The following is a 14,322-nucleotide window of genomic DNA, read 5'->3' as shown; positions in this document are numbered from 1 at the left end:
TTCTGGCAGCTCCTTTGGGGGGAAAACTAGCACTTTTTGCACAAAATTGGCACATGATCACCCAGGACAAGTGGGTCTTAAATATTGTATCCCAGGGCTAGTTTCCATTTTCACACCCTGCCAAGGCCAAATGGTATGCCAGACCTGCCACGCAATCAATGGGCAGAGGCACAAAAACAAGTTTCATCCTCATGGACATGAGAGCCATTCAGCAAGTACCACAGCAAGAGTAGGGACTAGGATTTTACTCAAGGCTATTCTTGGTGCCCAGAAAGGACAAAACCTGGAGACCAATACTGGACCTGTCTATTCTGAACACATTCCTGCATATTCCAAAATTCAAAATGTTAACTCTGCAGCAGCTTCTGCCCATGCTGGGCAAGAACGCTTAGCTTGTGACTTTAGACCTAAAAGAGGCGTACCTGCATGTCCCAATCAGGCAATCATGCAGAAGATACCTCAGATTTATAGCTGGCTCAATGCATTACCAATTCTCTGCCCTGCCCTTTGGCTTATCTACTGCGCCTTGGGTCTTCACAAAATGCCTGGCACCAGTAATTGCTTTCTGCAGACAAAGAGGAATTCAAATATATCCTTACTTGGATGACTGCGTTATTCAATCAGAGAACAAAGACACTCTACTACAGCATCTGACGTTTGTAAAAACATTACTAACAGGCCTAGGGTACACAGTAAACGAAAAGAAATCAAAACTCGTACCCTCTCAAGAGATAATATTCCTGGGTGCAAGCTTAAATACAACTGCCCAGATGACTTATCTCACGCCAGACAAACACAGACAACTGACTACTTATTTCAAAATGTTGGCAACAAAGACCCAGTTATCTGCAAGAAAAATTCTGCAGGCTTTGGGCTTCATGGCATATCCTGCATTCTGCTAATTCCATATGCAAGACTGCATATGAGGAAACTTCATTGGTATCTAAAAAGTGTTTGGACTCAACATTACCACAGCCTGGAAACAATAATAACTCTCATTGCCTGCTTGCAACAGGAGTTTCGATGGTGGGCAAAATCCTGTCACCACAACACGGGACAGCCATTCACCTTACCCACAGCCAGGCAGACATTGACAACAGATGCATCATATTATGCCTGGGGGGCCCATATGGCAGGAAGATTTATTCAGGGCACATGGCCCGCAAGTCAAATGCATCTATACATATCAATCAAAAAGAGATGCTAGCAGTTCAAAATGCCCTGATAGCCTTCAAGGATCTACTTCATCCAGGACAACTACTGATAAAGATGGACAATACCACAGTCATGTGGTACATAAACAAGCAAGGGGGCACACATTCCTACCCCCTCTGCAGACTAGCCATAAACTTGTGGGACACAGCATTGACTTACCAAGTACATCTGCAAGCACATTTCCTGCCAGGAAGGATAAATACTCTGGCAGACGATCTAAGCAGAAACCTAATGGATCCCCACGAGTGGAAATTGGATCCACAAGTCTTCAGCATGATAACAGGGAACTGGGGATGCCCGGACATAGACCTATTTGCCTCCCCTCACAGCTGCCAACTACAAAGATTCTGATCAAGGACTTATCACAAACAAGCATGGAAAGTGGATGCTCTATCTTTCAGCTGGAAAAACCTAACAGTGTATGCCTTTCCTCCTCTGCCTCTCCTCCCCATGGTACTCCTCAAGGTCAGACAAGAGAAGCCAAAAATGATTCTGATTGCCCCAGGCTGGCCCCGCCAGCACTGGTACCCAATCCTAAAGAGCTTGTCTCAATGCCCAGCTTGGACATTACCTCAAATTCCTCACTTATTGACCCAACAAGATAGTCAGATACTGCACAGCCAACTCAGGATCTTAAACCTGGCAGCATGGCGGATAATGTAGCCATTCAAGACACACCTCTTTTAAAGCAGTCATGGATGTTATTTTGGAGGCCAGGAGGCCTAGCACCAGAAAATTTTATGCAGAAAAATGGAAGAGATTCTGTGCTTGGAACCAGGCACAAGGTATTGACACGATTGTTCCAAATATTCCTCAGATTTTGCAGTACTTAACTGAGATGCCTGATAAAGGCCTTTCCTTTTCATCATTTAAAATTCATGCCTCTGCCATTTCAGCTCATTACAATACAGAACCACCTATTTTTTCTCATCCATTACTAAGGCAGTACCTCAGAAGGGCCAAAAACATAAGACCCCCAAGGAGAATACCAATACCTGCATGGGACCTCATCTATGTCTTGGAAAAACTTACACTGCCTCCGTTTGAGCCAGCCTCTGCAGCTGATATAAAATTCTTATCCTGGAAAACAGCTCTGCTCCTAGCAATAACCTCCGCTAGACGAGTCTCAGAGTTACAGGCACTCATGGCTGTGGAACCTTATATCATTTTCCATCCTGACAGGGTTTCTCTGAGGACAAACCCTACATTTATGCCTAAGGTAGTGACCAGTGTGGCCCTTAACCAAACAATTCACTTGCCTACTTTTACCCAAACCCACAGAATAAGGGTGAGAGACTTCTGCATTCTTTGGACATTCACAGACAGCTACGCTTCTACTTGGACAGAACCAAAGCTTTCAGAAAGACTGAACAACTTCTAGTAGCATATGCTGCAGGATCACAAGGAAAGCCTATCTCAAAGCAGACTATTTCAAAGTGGATAGGCCACTACATTTGTTTCTGCTATTCACAGCATGGCAAATCAGTGCCTAAGGGCATTAGGCCACATTCCACCAGAACAGCAGCCACTTCCTCAGCCTTCCTCAGAGTACCAACCAAAGACATCTTAGAGGCTGTAACTTGGAGTTCAGTGCATACTTTTACAAAGCACTATCACTTACCTCTCTACTCTAAATCCAGGGCAGGCTTTGCCACTGCAGTTCTGCAGGGCCTGATAGCCTCTCCTAATCCTATTTAGCACCAGCCTCCCAACCATAGCTTTGGGATTCAACCCAATTGTAATGACTGCAACAGTGAAACACGATGAACATAGTACAGTTGTGTACCTACCATAAATGTAGATGTTCGAGTGTATTCACTGTTGCAGTCCAGGTTACCCTCTCACCATCCCCCTTTTCCTTGCTGGGACTTATCTGTACTTCTCTATTCTATACAACCTATGTGGTGTATTTGCTTGTAGATGAAGGAAAAGTTGTTTTTTGGTTATGCATGCTTGTTGGCATTAGTGAGCCTACTATTTTAGGGGCACCTGACATCTGGGGCAAGAAAAACTGAAGAAAATGGCGTCGGCTGCATTTTTTATACCCCTGGCGCACTGACGTCAGGGAGGAGGCAACAGCAACCAACGCCAGACCTAGACTTTGGAACTCAGGCCGACTGTGGGTAGCCTGCCAGCAGGATAACCCAACTGTAATGACTGCAACAGTGAATACACTCGAACATCTACATTTATGGTAGGTACACAACTGTACTTTATGGGTCATACCAGCTACTCTAAAATATGTGCGGAGCACACCAGCTACTCTAAAATATGAGCGGAGCACACCATCTACTCTAAAATATGAGCGGAGCACACCAGCTAGTCTACTATATGAACGGAGTACACCAGCTACTCTAAAATATGAGCGGAGAACACCAGCTACTCTCCCCCTCGCTGTATTGTTCCGGCGCCTGTGCAACAACAGCACAACAATACCTGAAAGCATGAGCGTACCACTCAACCACAACAAATTCACATTTTAGCTGTTTCCAACACTGGAATAAAATCTCAACCGTAGCAACAATTCACAAACACTGATAGCTGGCTAAGAGTTTAGAAAGCAGCTTTCTTGTATAAGCTGCTTCAGCTTGTACCGTGTGCTTTTCCGCGTTTCACTTTTGAAAACAAACAAAAACTACTATGCGATAGCATACATCTCTACCATTTAGAAACAGAAATCCAGACAAACTCTACAGATGCTTTCAAAAGCTACATTCTGCAGTCGCAGAGCAACCAAGCAAACCCTAAAAAAATGGCACAAACATTATTTGTTTACATGATATACTACAGCCTTTCTCAGAAGCATTTCAAATGACATTTCTGCCTCAGCGATGTGAGATAACGAGTGCTACATAAGGCAGATGCTACTCCTATCATGTGCATTGCATTTTTCTGTGGAACTTAAAGCCCAAAAAAAGATATGAAGAAGTAAGCAAAGCACATGGTGTGAGGAGAATCTGCAGAAAAAAAAGGAAGCCAGCTCTCTCTCTCATAACATTACCAATGCAAGTTGCTCACGGAAAGGTGTTGGCCCCAAGAAATTATAGCTCTCAGTTGCTGGAAAGCACAATCAACTTGTAGAATGCAAAAGATTTATAACACCTTATCACAATAATAGAAAGAAGGAGATTCTGGCTTAGGTTATCTAGCATTCCTGATCGTCCGTCAATGCAATGCATTCTGCAGGAAAAAAGTAACAAAGAAAGGAAGTTCCACAGAACGTGTGCTGGAGTGGGATGGCCAACATAGCTCTGACATCACATGATGTGTGGGTCATTCCATGCTTTTTCAAGAGCATGCAAATATAGTAGTGCTGATGTCAGTCTGAGGGAGGGAACTTTAAGACAACTGCTGCTGATCTGTAGTAGTTCTTACATCAGAATTTAAGAGATGGCAGTTAGCTTTTGAATGGCGTGATAACTCATTTTTAAAAGTGAAGCTAATACAGTACGGCAAGGCATCGGGCTGCTGAAGAAAAACAGTTGATTTCATATTTTTTTAAAGCTGATCTGCACATTTCTTTAGACAGGATCATATAATAGGGAGAAAAATCGTGGTCATGTTGAGGATTTGGAAATAATATCCCGTTGTTCTCCTTTAGTAAGATTGTTTGACATATATGGCACCTCCTTTCTTCTTTATTTTCCTCTCCCAAAAAGTAGGGTATATATTCTGATGATTTCTATATAGTCCCTGACACATACATATGGTTGTTTTTCCTCCAACTGTTTGCCCTTTGTCCATACTATTCTTTTTCTGAGATCGCCCCTCAATTATTCCACAGCCTTATGCACACTGAAAAAAGTTTTGGTTCCCCCAGCAATATGCACCCTTAAAAATGCTGTGTTAGTTCGCCTACTTTTTAACCTTCTCTGGTAATATTCCTTTACGGCCTCATTAAATTTCACTCTCTTCTGCCTCTTCACCACCAAGAATTCATTGTCCATGTAGATCCTCTGGTCTTCCACGTTGAACACTGCTTCCACTTTCTGTAGTTTGTTCAGTCTCGGGTCTTACTGAGCATGCATTTCAAACCAGTTCATGGCATCGGCTCATCTCAGCCACAGCTGTCATGCCAATTGATTTTGCAATCTTACCCTTCCATTTGCTTCAAAATTCCTATAAAATGGAATTTTTTCCTTCTTTCTTTATCCCCAATATTGATCTACTTTTTGGCCAGGAGTTCTGTTTTAGTCTCTAGGTCTGCAACCTTAGTCCTGAGCTGCTTGTTTTCACATTGAAGTTCCACCTTGAAGTTCATATGTTCAGACAGCACGTGATCTATCTCAGCATTTATCTGATTGTTGTTATCTATAAAATGGTCAGTTTTAGCTTGCAAACCTCTTGCAAAATAAGGTTCATTGTGGCCACTGGAATCTCTTCTTGGCTTTGGCATAATTTCCTTTTCTGAATTGACTGTTACCATTCTTGTCTGAACTTATGTGTCCTTTCTCTGTACTGTTACCCATGTTTTAATTCTTTTTTTTTTCTTTCTTTAGATACCATCATTCAGACCGTTATTGGTTTTCTTTGCTTGTGGCACTGATCTGTAGCCCTTGATCTTTATTTTTATTTTTCATATTCAGAGAATAATCAAGGAAACTAAATGTGCTCATTGTGCAATAATGGAAGTCTCACTTACTCGCTCTTTCAGCCTGTTTACCATAAAAAAACTGCCTTTGACCACTGCACCATCTGTGAAGGCCACAAAGAAAACCAATACTTTCTCCAAGGAATCTAAATATTGTCCAAGAAAATGGACTCGTGCACCTTTTGAAAGAGCAGGATTTGCAGTTTTAAAGTTTCTTTCATGGAAAACCTCAGCTTTTGATATCCACTACCTCAGTCAGAAGAATTTCAGGATTGTAGGCCTTTGTATGCAAAGCACCCTGTGTGGTCTTTCACAAAGACAGTGTTGCCCTTAGGCCCATTCCCTTGTGTATGCCTAAAGTAATCCCAGACAGTTTAGTTTGCTCATGACTGGGGTGGTGGTAGTCGAGAGAAAGATAACTAAAGCCTCGAAATCCACAGAGATAATGAATTCTAAAATGTAGAATGAAATGAATGTATAATTATTAGAGCAGGGAAAAAAATAGGTGTAGATGGAGGTAGTGGAGTTACAGGATGTGGGAGATAACCCTAGGAAGGAAGACGCAAAGCAGTAATGGTATAAAGCTTAGAAGGATAAGGTGCCTAGACCTAAAGAGCTGATAGGAACTGGAAGGATTCCAGTGCTAGTGGAGTTTTGTTGAATCCATTCTTAGCTAGATATGAAGTGTGGAGGATGTGTGGTACATATTAGGCTAATGGTATGAAACTCTATATGGGGAAGCATGGTAAGTGTGTTGGATAAAGATAAGTGTACAATTTTTGAAGGTGATGGGATAGAATTTGCATTGCCCATTACTGAGAGAGAGTGAGGGATGGGGAATAGAAAATAAGCTGGGTGCTCCAGATTTTAAGAATTAAAGATATGCTTGTGCATATTCATGTTGCCAATAGTGATGTAAATGTGTTAATTATGTTTTTTGTTGGATTAAGCCTCTCAAAAATTAAAAAAAAATTTAGAGGGGAAAAAGTAGTCCCAGTAGTGTCACTTTACAATGTATTCTGTCAGTTTTCTTTCCAAACCCTCAGAATAAAGGGGAAAAGGTCTTGTGCCTTATGCCTAACTGCCAGTGTTTTTCCAATCCCCTGAACATGCACACACATTTGGATTTGTGGCGGACTAGCCTGCTGTTTTTATTCTTCACGCCAGGCAAGCAAGAAAGGTGTGGGTCTAAACAAAAACCCTGTCCAAATGGTTGGTGGGTTGCAGTATATTTTGTCACCACCAGAGGAACTCATTGTAACACTAGATTAGTGGGTACTCTGTACGTAAGCCAGTAGCACTACAGCCTCCTTCAGAAATGTCTCAACACAAAATTCAGACATCTTTCTTCAATTATGTTAGGAAGTTAATGAATAATGTCCAGCAATGCACTGAGCTTATCTATAATGATACCACATATTCTTGTCTGTAGGATATAGCCTTTGTTTTAGCAGACACATTTATTGCCAAGTTTAATCCAACTAGTCATAGTATCCATAAACGTTTCCTTCTGAAATAACCTTCATGGGACCAACAGCATACCAGGCTGTTATCATCTGTGCCAAGTATGTATTTAGCCAGTCATGTGTTTAAACTGTTCACCTCAGCCTGTCTACAGGGTTTGTGCCTGATGCCACTGTGACTCCTTTACAGATCCAGGCAATTATAGGTCCATCAACCTTATTTGCAAAGCTGTGGAACATATCATATCAGAACTCATTCTTGAAGATACAGGCAATTTAACTGATCTAGACATCAATCAGTGTGGTTTTGTTAAGGCCAAGTTCTGTCTTCCGAACCTAGTAAACTTCTTTGAAAATGTTACAGAGACTGTAGACAGTAGTCAGTCAGTGCACATTGCTTATCTTGAGCTTGTCAAGGCTACTGACACTTCTCCATTCTGATATTGTTAGAAATTTAGAGAAACTTAATGTAAGCCACTATGTTGACTGATTTAAAATTGGCAATCTGACAGATCCCAGGTTTGAATGTCACTGGTACCATCTTTGAAAATGAAATTGTAACTAGAGGGGTGCCACAGGGATCAGTGTTGGGTGCTCTCCTATTTGGACTGGATTTCTGCAGAATCAGTGCCAATATCCCAGATTTGTGGTTGATCGAGTTTGCAGATGACTGCAAGCTGGGCACTGTTATCCACTCATCTACTGATACTAAGGAATACCCACATACTTGGTGTATTGAAAATATTTTCAAGTTAAATGGAAGAAAGTGGAGCATAGTAGCATTTGGTAAAAATGCTTCTCCCAGGTCACATGTTACTCCTCTTTAGAAAGACACAGTCATAAGAGGACCCGAGTACTCATCTGGACATCATTATGTTTCCACTATAGTCTAGAAGACCTTCTATCTGGCCCATTTAATTTATAAGGGATATCTTCAGGGTCCAAAGAAGTCATCCTGCCAATGTACTTTTCCCTTATCAGCCCCATCATTGAATACAGAGAATGGAAGTCAGTAAATAATGACAAACATTTAAGTTTCAGACTGCATATCCATCAGAAAATGCATGCTAATGCAAATCTTGTTATTCTAGCAGCTTTCTAAGTTTATAATAACAATATTTATATCTGTTATTTTTTTACCTTTGTACCCCCATAATTTTAGGCTATTGTGTTAAGAGATATCCCTAGATTTTGGTGAGTGTTTTTATGCAGTTCTTTATATGCTGGTCAAATTTAAGATAATCATCCGCTATCATCCCTAATAATTTGCTATGAGACATAACTTAAATGGTTGGATTATTACCAGAGAGGATTTTAAATTTTGCTTTTTCATGAGAGGGGAATTAGGGGAATAAAACTAATTTGTTTTTTGTGGGGTTGACCATGAGTTGTGAGTTACAGAGCCATGTTTTAGTGGCTGTTAAAGCATCCTGAGTAATTATTTGAGATGTATCAGGTTGTCAGATGTGCATATGAGTGTGCAGTCCTATGCATATTGTATTAGGGAGGCTTGTTGTATGGAGGGTGTCAGTGAGAATGTTGAAGAGGAGGAGAGAAAGGATGAAGCACTGTGGCACAACAGTGGTGACTGGAAAGTATGGAGAGAGAGCAGTGTGCCATTTTACTGATCGATACATGTTGGGTAAGTAACTTTTTAACCGTGTGGGGGAAGAGGGGCTGAGACATCTGAAATTGAAATTTGCTGTAACAAACAGTGTCAAAGGCTTTTGACAAGTCTAGAAATAAGGAGGAGACTAGTTTAGCTTTATCTCTAGCTTTATTGACAGTATCTATAAAGGTTAGAAGTGCAGTGTCAATAGTATGGGAAGCCACGTTGTGGTGGTGGGGGGATAGGAGTTATTCCTGTAGGAGATAGTTTAGCAATTGTTTTTGAATACATTTTTCAAGTATTTTGCTACAAGTCTAACATTAGCGATGTTTGCTGAGTTTTCCCCTTTGTGTAGTAAGGTAACGTGTGATTTTTTTTTCCAGAAAGATGAAGCATGGAATTCCTGGATTGACCTATTTATAATGATTGAGACTGGATAGGCAATGCTATTTTCTGCTTTATTATGGTACTTGCTTGGAAGGTCATCAGCTGAAGTAGAGCATGGTTTGAGTTTGAGATGTTTTATATAAGATGTGGGCACAGGTTTGAAGGTGAAAGTGGATGTGGTGATATATGTGGCTGTTGGGCATGGTTGGGGTTAGATATTGTGATACCTTGCTGAGGATAGCTGAACGTCCAGCCAGCATACCAAAGCCTTTACACCTTCCAGTCACTGTATGTCCACATTCAAGGCATAAGGTACATTTGTGACAAATGAGCACCTAATCCTCAGGGCCACCCAACAGGAAAGTAATATAGTACATCCTGGAATGGAAGGAGGAGAAAAAAGATGCAAGAAAGACCCTCAGACAGAAGGAAGGCAATAGAGCCAAAAAGGGGGAAGGAGGGAGGGACAGAATACTGCATCAGTGAGAAGTAGGGTATCTACTGTTATTGTAAATGTGCCTTTCCCACTCTGGGCCAGTAATAGAGGAGTCTAAATCCTCACCACTGACACTGGAGAGGGATGTTCACTTGGAATACAAATGGATACACTCGGTATTTCCAGATGCAGACCTCCCTGCATCAAGCACAGTTTCCCTTAAGAGCACACAGGGAACACACTCAGTCCGGCGGCTGGTTCCTCTCTTTCTCTTTACAGACCCTCAATAAGACTCCCCACTGGTACAGCTTTAGAGTTGCGTCCTTAGCTGCGGTTCCAAGCCAAGTCCTCCAGCACCCTCTCTGTGAAGCAAGTGCCTTGTGTCCCTGCTCCAAACAGCTCACACACACACACACACACACACACACACACACACACACCTGGGAAAGGCTGGCACAGATTACCCGCTCTACCAACTTTGACCAGACTATAAGGTAGATTCAGTGCCACCAGTCATTTACTGTAAGCCTCTTAAAAGGGTATCCAATTATATTGAGTGAAATTAATATTAGTATAAAGAGTAATGCTGAACAAACAGGCAGGCTTTCAGGAATGGCCACAGTTATCACCAAATAAATATATGCATATACTCTCAAAGCTTATTTTTTAGAAGGACCAGCCACAATGGAAAGTTTAAACATATTTAATAGTAAATAATAAAAGAACAAAAATTACTAAATATCTGTTTACAGTAAACACCAAAGTTGCAACCACAGGAACTATTAAAATAACACAAATTAATTGATTCACACAGATACAGAAAAACAGTACTTAAATAATCTCACTATATTTTTCCTGACTAATCTAAAGAGTTACAATTCCCTGGTTCACTTACTAGAGCAAGACAAGATGAAGCAGTTGAGGGATCCCTCTATGTCAGGTTTCAAGAAACAGACTGCTCCTGAAACTTTAGTCTTCTCTAATATTAAAACAATATTTCTGCACAGAATGACATCTCATACATCTGGTCATCTTAATTCTGGTTCCCATGCAACCCTTGGTTGCTAGATGCTGTCAGGATTTATCACATAGGTGTCAATAATACACTCACAGAGAGCCTTGCTAAGATCTTTTGCAGCTCCTGGAAGTCAAAAAACAATTTCAAACCTCCATCCTTTTCAGAGTAGCAATTAGTTCACCCCATTGACAATGCAGGAAGCTTCCTGGGTACAGACTTTTTGTCTCGTTTGCATTCAAAACTGTGATATAACGTCTTTATTGCCTAGGCCCAGTATTTCTCAAAGTCAAGTGGGTTGGGATTAACCTCTTCTCTTCCAGTATTCTCTGTTACAGTATATACATTTAAACAGTTACAGTAATGCATGTACATTTCTTTTCTTTCCAGCAGGGCACACTGCTGATAATTTTTAACACAAGCAACTTTACAAATACATTTTCAACACAAGCATCTGCAGCAATCATTTTGATACTCAAATAACATATAATTCTTTCCTAAGTTCCAGCTAGCTGTGCTAGCATATGTTACAACATCCACTGCCCTACTTCTCCTGGCATAGCTGCCAGTACCTCCTATCGTCACAATAATATCTTACACAACTGTACTGTGTCCTTCCATATCACCTTCACAGTATTCTTTACAACTGGGAAAGTACAAAAGATTACTGGAGAGGATGGGAGGAAGAAGCCACAGAGGAGCCTTACAAAAACCTATAAAGAATGGCCCTGGCAAAACCCACCTTGGCCCTAGAAATGACACCCAACTTAGAATGTTTGGTAAATGTGTGTACTGAAGACCAAGTAGCAGCTTCCAAAATGGATCTAGTGTCTAGAACCTTAAAAAAACAGCAGAAGCAGCTGCCCTGATAGAATGAAAATGAAAGGAAGAAAAAGAAAGTTGTTTGCCATGAAAGGAATAGCAAAAGAAAATGGCCTTAGTGATCCAGGAGAAGATGGTTTGCTTAGAAACAGCCAAACACAATTTTCTGGAATGAAAAGAAACAAAGTTGCTCAGATTTCTTGAAATCATTTGTCTTGTCTAGGTAATACCTGGGTTATCTATGTAAATCCAAGGTGTGAAGAAATCTCTCATTAGCATTCTGTGGAGATGAGAAAAAAGAAGGGAGATGAATTATTTAAGTCAAGGATAAATCATTAACCACCTTGGGCATAAAATAGTGATTATTATGAAGAAAAGCTTTTTCTTTGTGAAAAAAAGGTGGGAGTGCCTTGACTGCATGAGGTTCAGAGACTTTTAGCAGAAGTAAGAACAAGCAACAGCACAGTCTTTGAAGTACATTGCAACAAGGGTGAGGAAATTGCAGGCTCAAAGGACTACTGAGTTAATTTTTCCTTAACAAAATTAAGGAGGTCCAAGAAGGAGGAATGTGTTTTCTTGTGGGCCTAATATGAAGGAAACCTAAAAAGAAATAAAAGAAGAAGAAGAAAAAAATATAGGGGAAGTATTTCAAAAATTGTTAAACTTCAGTACGAAAATCAAAAGGTGGATTCAAAGGCAGGCAAGCAAACATGACTGACAAATGAGCTTAATATGTCAGACCAGAAGTGAGCAACTCACAAATAAGAAATGACCATAAAAGAGTACTCATAGAAAAGGGGTTCAGGTTGTGCTTGAGACACCAAACAGAAAATCTCTTCAATATAGCCACATAGGATTTTCTAGTATTGGGTTTTCTAGCCTCCTACATAACCAGAAGTACATTCTGAGAATATTGATATCTAAAAGGAATCAAAACCCTGTTATTTAAAGAGTCAACTGAAGAGTGGGTCTGCCAGTTGTTAATGATACCAAAGTCCCTGGACCTTGAGGTTGTTGAAGGAAGTTCCCCAACCTTGACTGGATGCATCTAATTTCATCTCTTGAGTGGGAAGAGGAACATGAAAAGATAGACTTGGATTCTGGAAAATCTGGAGACTTCACTGGTGAAGCTCAAGCTTGAGACAGGGAAAGAGAGGAACAGAAAAATCCAGAAGATGAAGTCAAACATATTCACATTTTCTCATATGGAGTTTGGTGAAGAGAACCATGGGATGCCACGTACCCCTGATCTTGCAGAAATTCCCTTGCAGGAAGAATTGGAAGAGGAGAAATGACTGAAAATAAGCAGTTCAGGAGAGGACCTTGGGAGATGGAAGACGAGCCATCATTGGTTTGCTCTGAATCCAGCATCCCAGAAACACTTTGTCCTGGTGGTGGTGGTGGTGGGGGGGTCGACACAGACTTTTTGAGGTTAAGGTGAAGAAGCAGCTTAGTGAATTGAAGATTTCAAAGCAGGAGATGCTGAGAGGGGGCCTGAATCAAAAGGGCGTCCAAGTAGTGGAATATTTGAATTCCCTGAAGTCTGCAAAAGCTTGCCACTAGAGCCAGACATTCAGTAAAGATCCTTGAAGCTGTAGAAAGATCAAAAGGCAAAGCAGAGAACTAATAATGTGAGGAAGAAACAGTAACATAAAAACTTCCTGAAGAGAGGGTGAATAGGAATGTGTAGGTAAGTATCCTTCAAATCCAGGTACACCAGAAAAACGTAGAAGTAGCAGGGGAAACAGCATCTGTACAGGCAACATTCTGATGGAAGGAACTTTTAGAAAAGTGTTGAGAAAAGAGAGATGTAGAATGGGCTTCCAAAATTCTCCTTCCTTGGAAGCAGAAACATCCTGAAGTAAATAAACTCTGCCCTGCTGAGAGGAGGGAACAGGCTGGGTGGTTCGCTGTACCAAAAGATCCTGAAGAACCAAAGAAAAATGAGGCAGCTGGCAAGGAGGAGTTTGAAGAAGGCCTGAGAATGGGAGAAGGGACTTCCAAACTATAAAATAGCCATTTTGGATAATGGAAGGCACCCGCGAGTCTGTGGTGATCTGTTGCCAGACAAGAAAAAACAGCCAAGTGGAGGCATAAGGGTAGAAGTGGTCGAATGTCAAATGGAAACGGATTTGTCAGGGAAAGCAGGCTTTTGACCCTTAGTACCTTGAGAATGCATGTCAGGAAAAACTCTCTTGGAAGCCTGTGTACCTCTAGACTTCTGTGTAATTGGAGGACAGGAAAATGAGTGTGTTTTTGTGTATGTGAGTGTACAATATAATGTAGAGACGATATTCTATGACTAGGTGTAAGAGGACTGGAGCTGAGGAGGAGGGGATGTTGAAGATGGAGGAAACGCTAAACAGTTAAATAGGATAGATTTTTGTCAGATGTTTAGAATTATTTCTTCATGGGGAGAAATAACCTCAGCAAAGCTTTGAATAATTGACTATATTTAAGTGGAACCTGAACAAGTGGAAACGGATGCAGTTGAATGTGTTTAGCTGCAACAAATGGATTTGTTTAATATGTGTTACATATTTTGTTGTCATTAGTTTTATATATATTCACTATACTGATTGCTATCTCTATGTCAACTGTGTTTAAAGCTGTAAGTTAAGAGACTAGTTTGTTCACTTGTATTTACCTACAGGCCCAGGGTTTGAGGATGGCTCTTCTTCGTGTCCTAGATTTCACTTCATGCCTCGATTTGTAAGGTTCCTGCCTGGTAAGTACTGGGATGTCCTCACTAGCACAAAAGTTTTATATAGCATAGTAAACATA

General features: G+C 40.9%; 1 protein-coding gene across 5 annotated transcripts in view; it reads left to right on the top strand.

Moving 5' to 3' along the window:
* The window catches only part of DROSHA (drosha ribonuclease III), a 3,547,421-nt gene that overhangs the window by 1,411,955 nt on the left and 2,121,144 nt on the right, over positions 1 to 14,322 (top strand). For all 5 annotated transcript variants that reach the window (XM_044065333.1, XM_044065331.1, XM_044065329.1 and 2 more), the window contains exon 13: positions 14,192 to 14,266. In XM_044065333.1, coding sequence (XP_043921268.1) covers positions 14,192 to 14,266 — 75 coding nt within the window. The remainder of the gene's footprint in view (positions 1 to 14,191; positions 14,267 to 14,322) is intronic.

The sequence above is a fragment of the Protopterus annectens genome, chromosome 3.part0 (genome assembly GCF_019279795.1).
Source record: "Protopterus annectens isolate FY-2018-M chromosome 3.part0, PAN1.0, whole genome shotgun sequence".
Taxonomy (NCBI): domain Eukaryota; kingdom Metazoa; phylum Chordata; order Ceratodontiformes; family Protopteridae; genus Protopterus; species Protopterus annectens.
The sequence above is the reverse complement of the archived record's forward strand: the minus strand, read 5'-3'. Positions and strand labels throughout refer to the sequence as shown.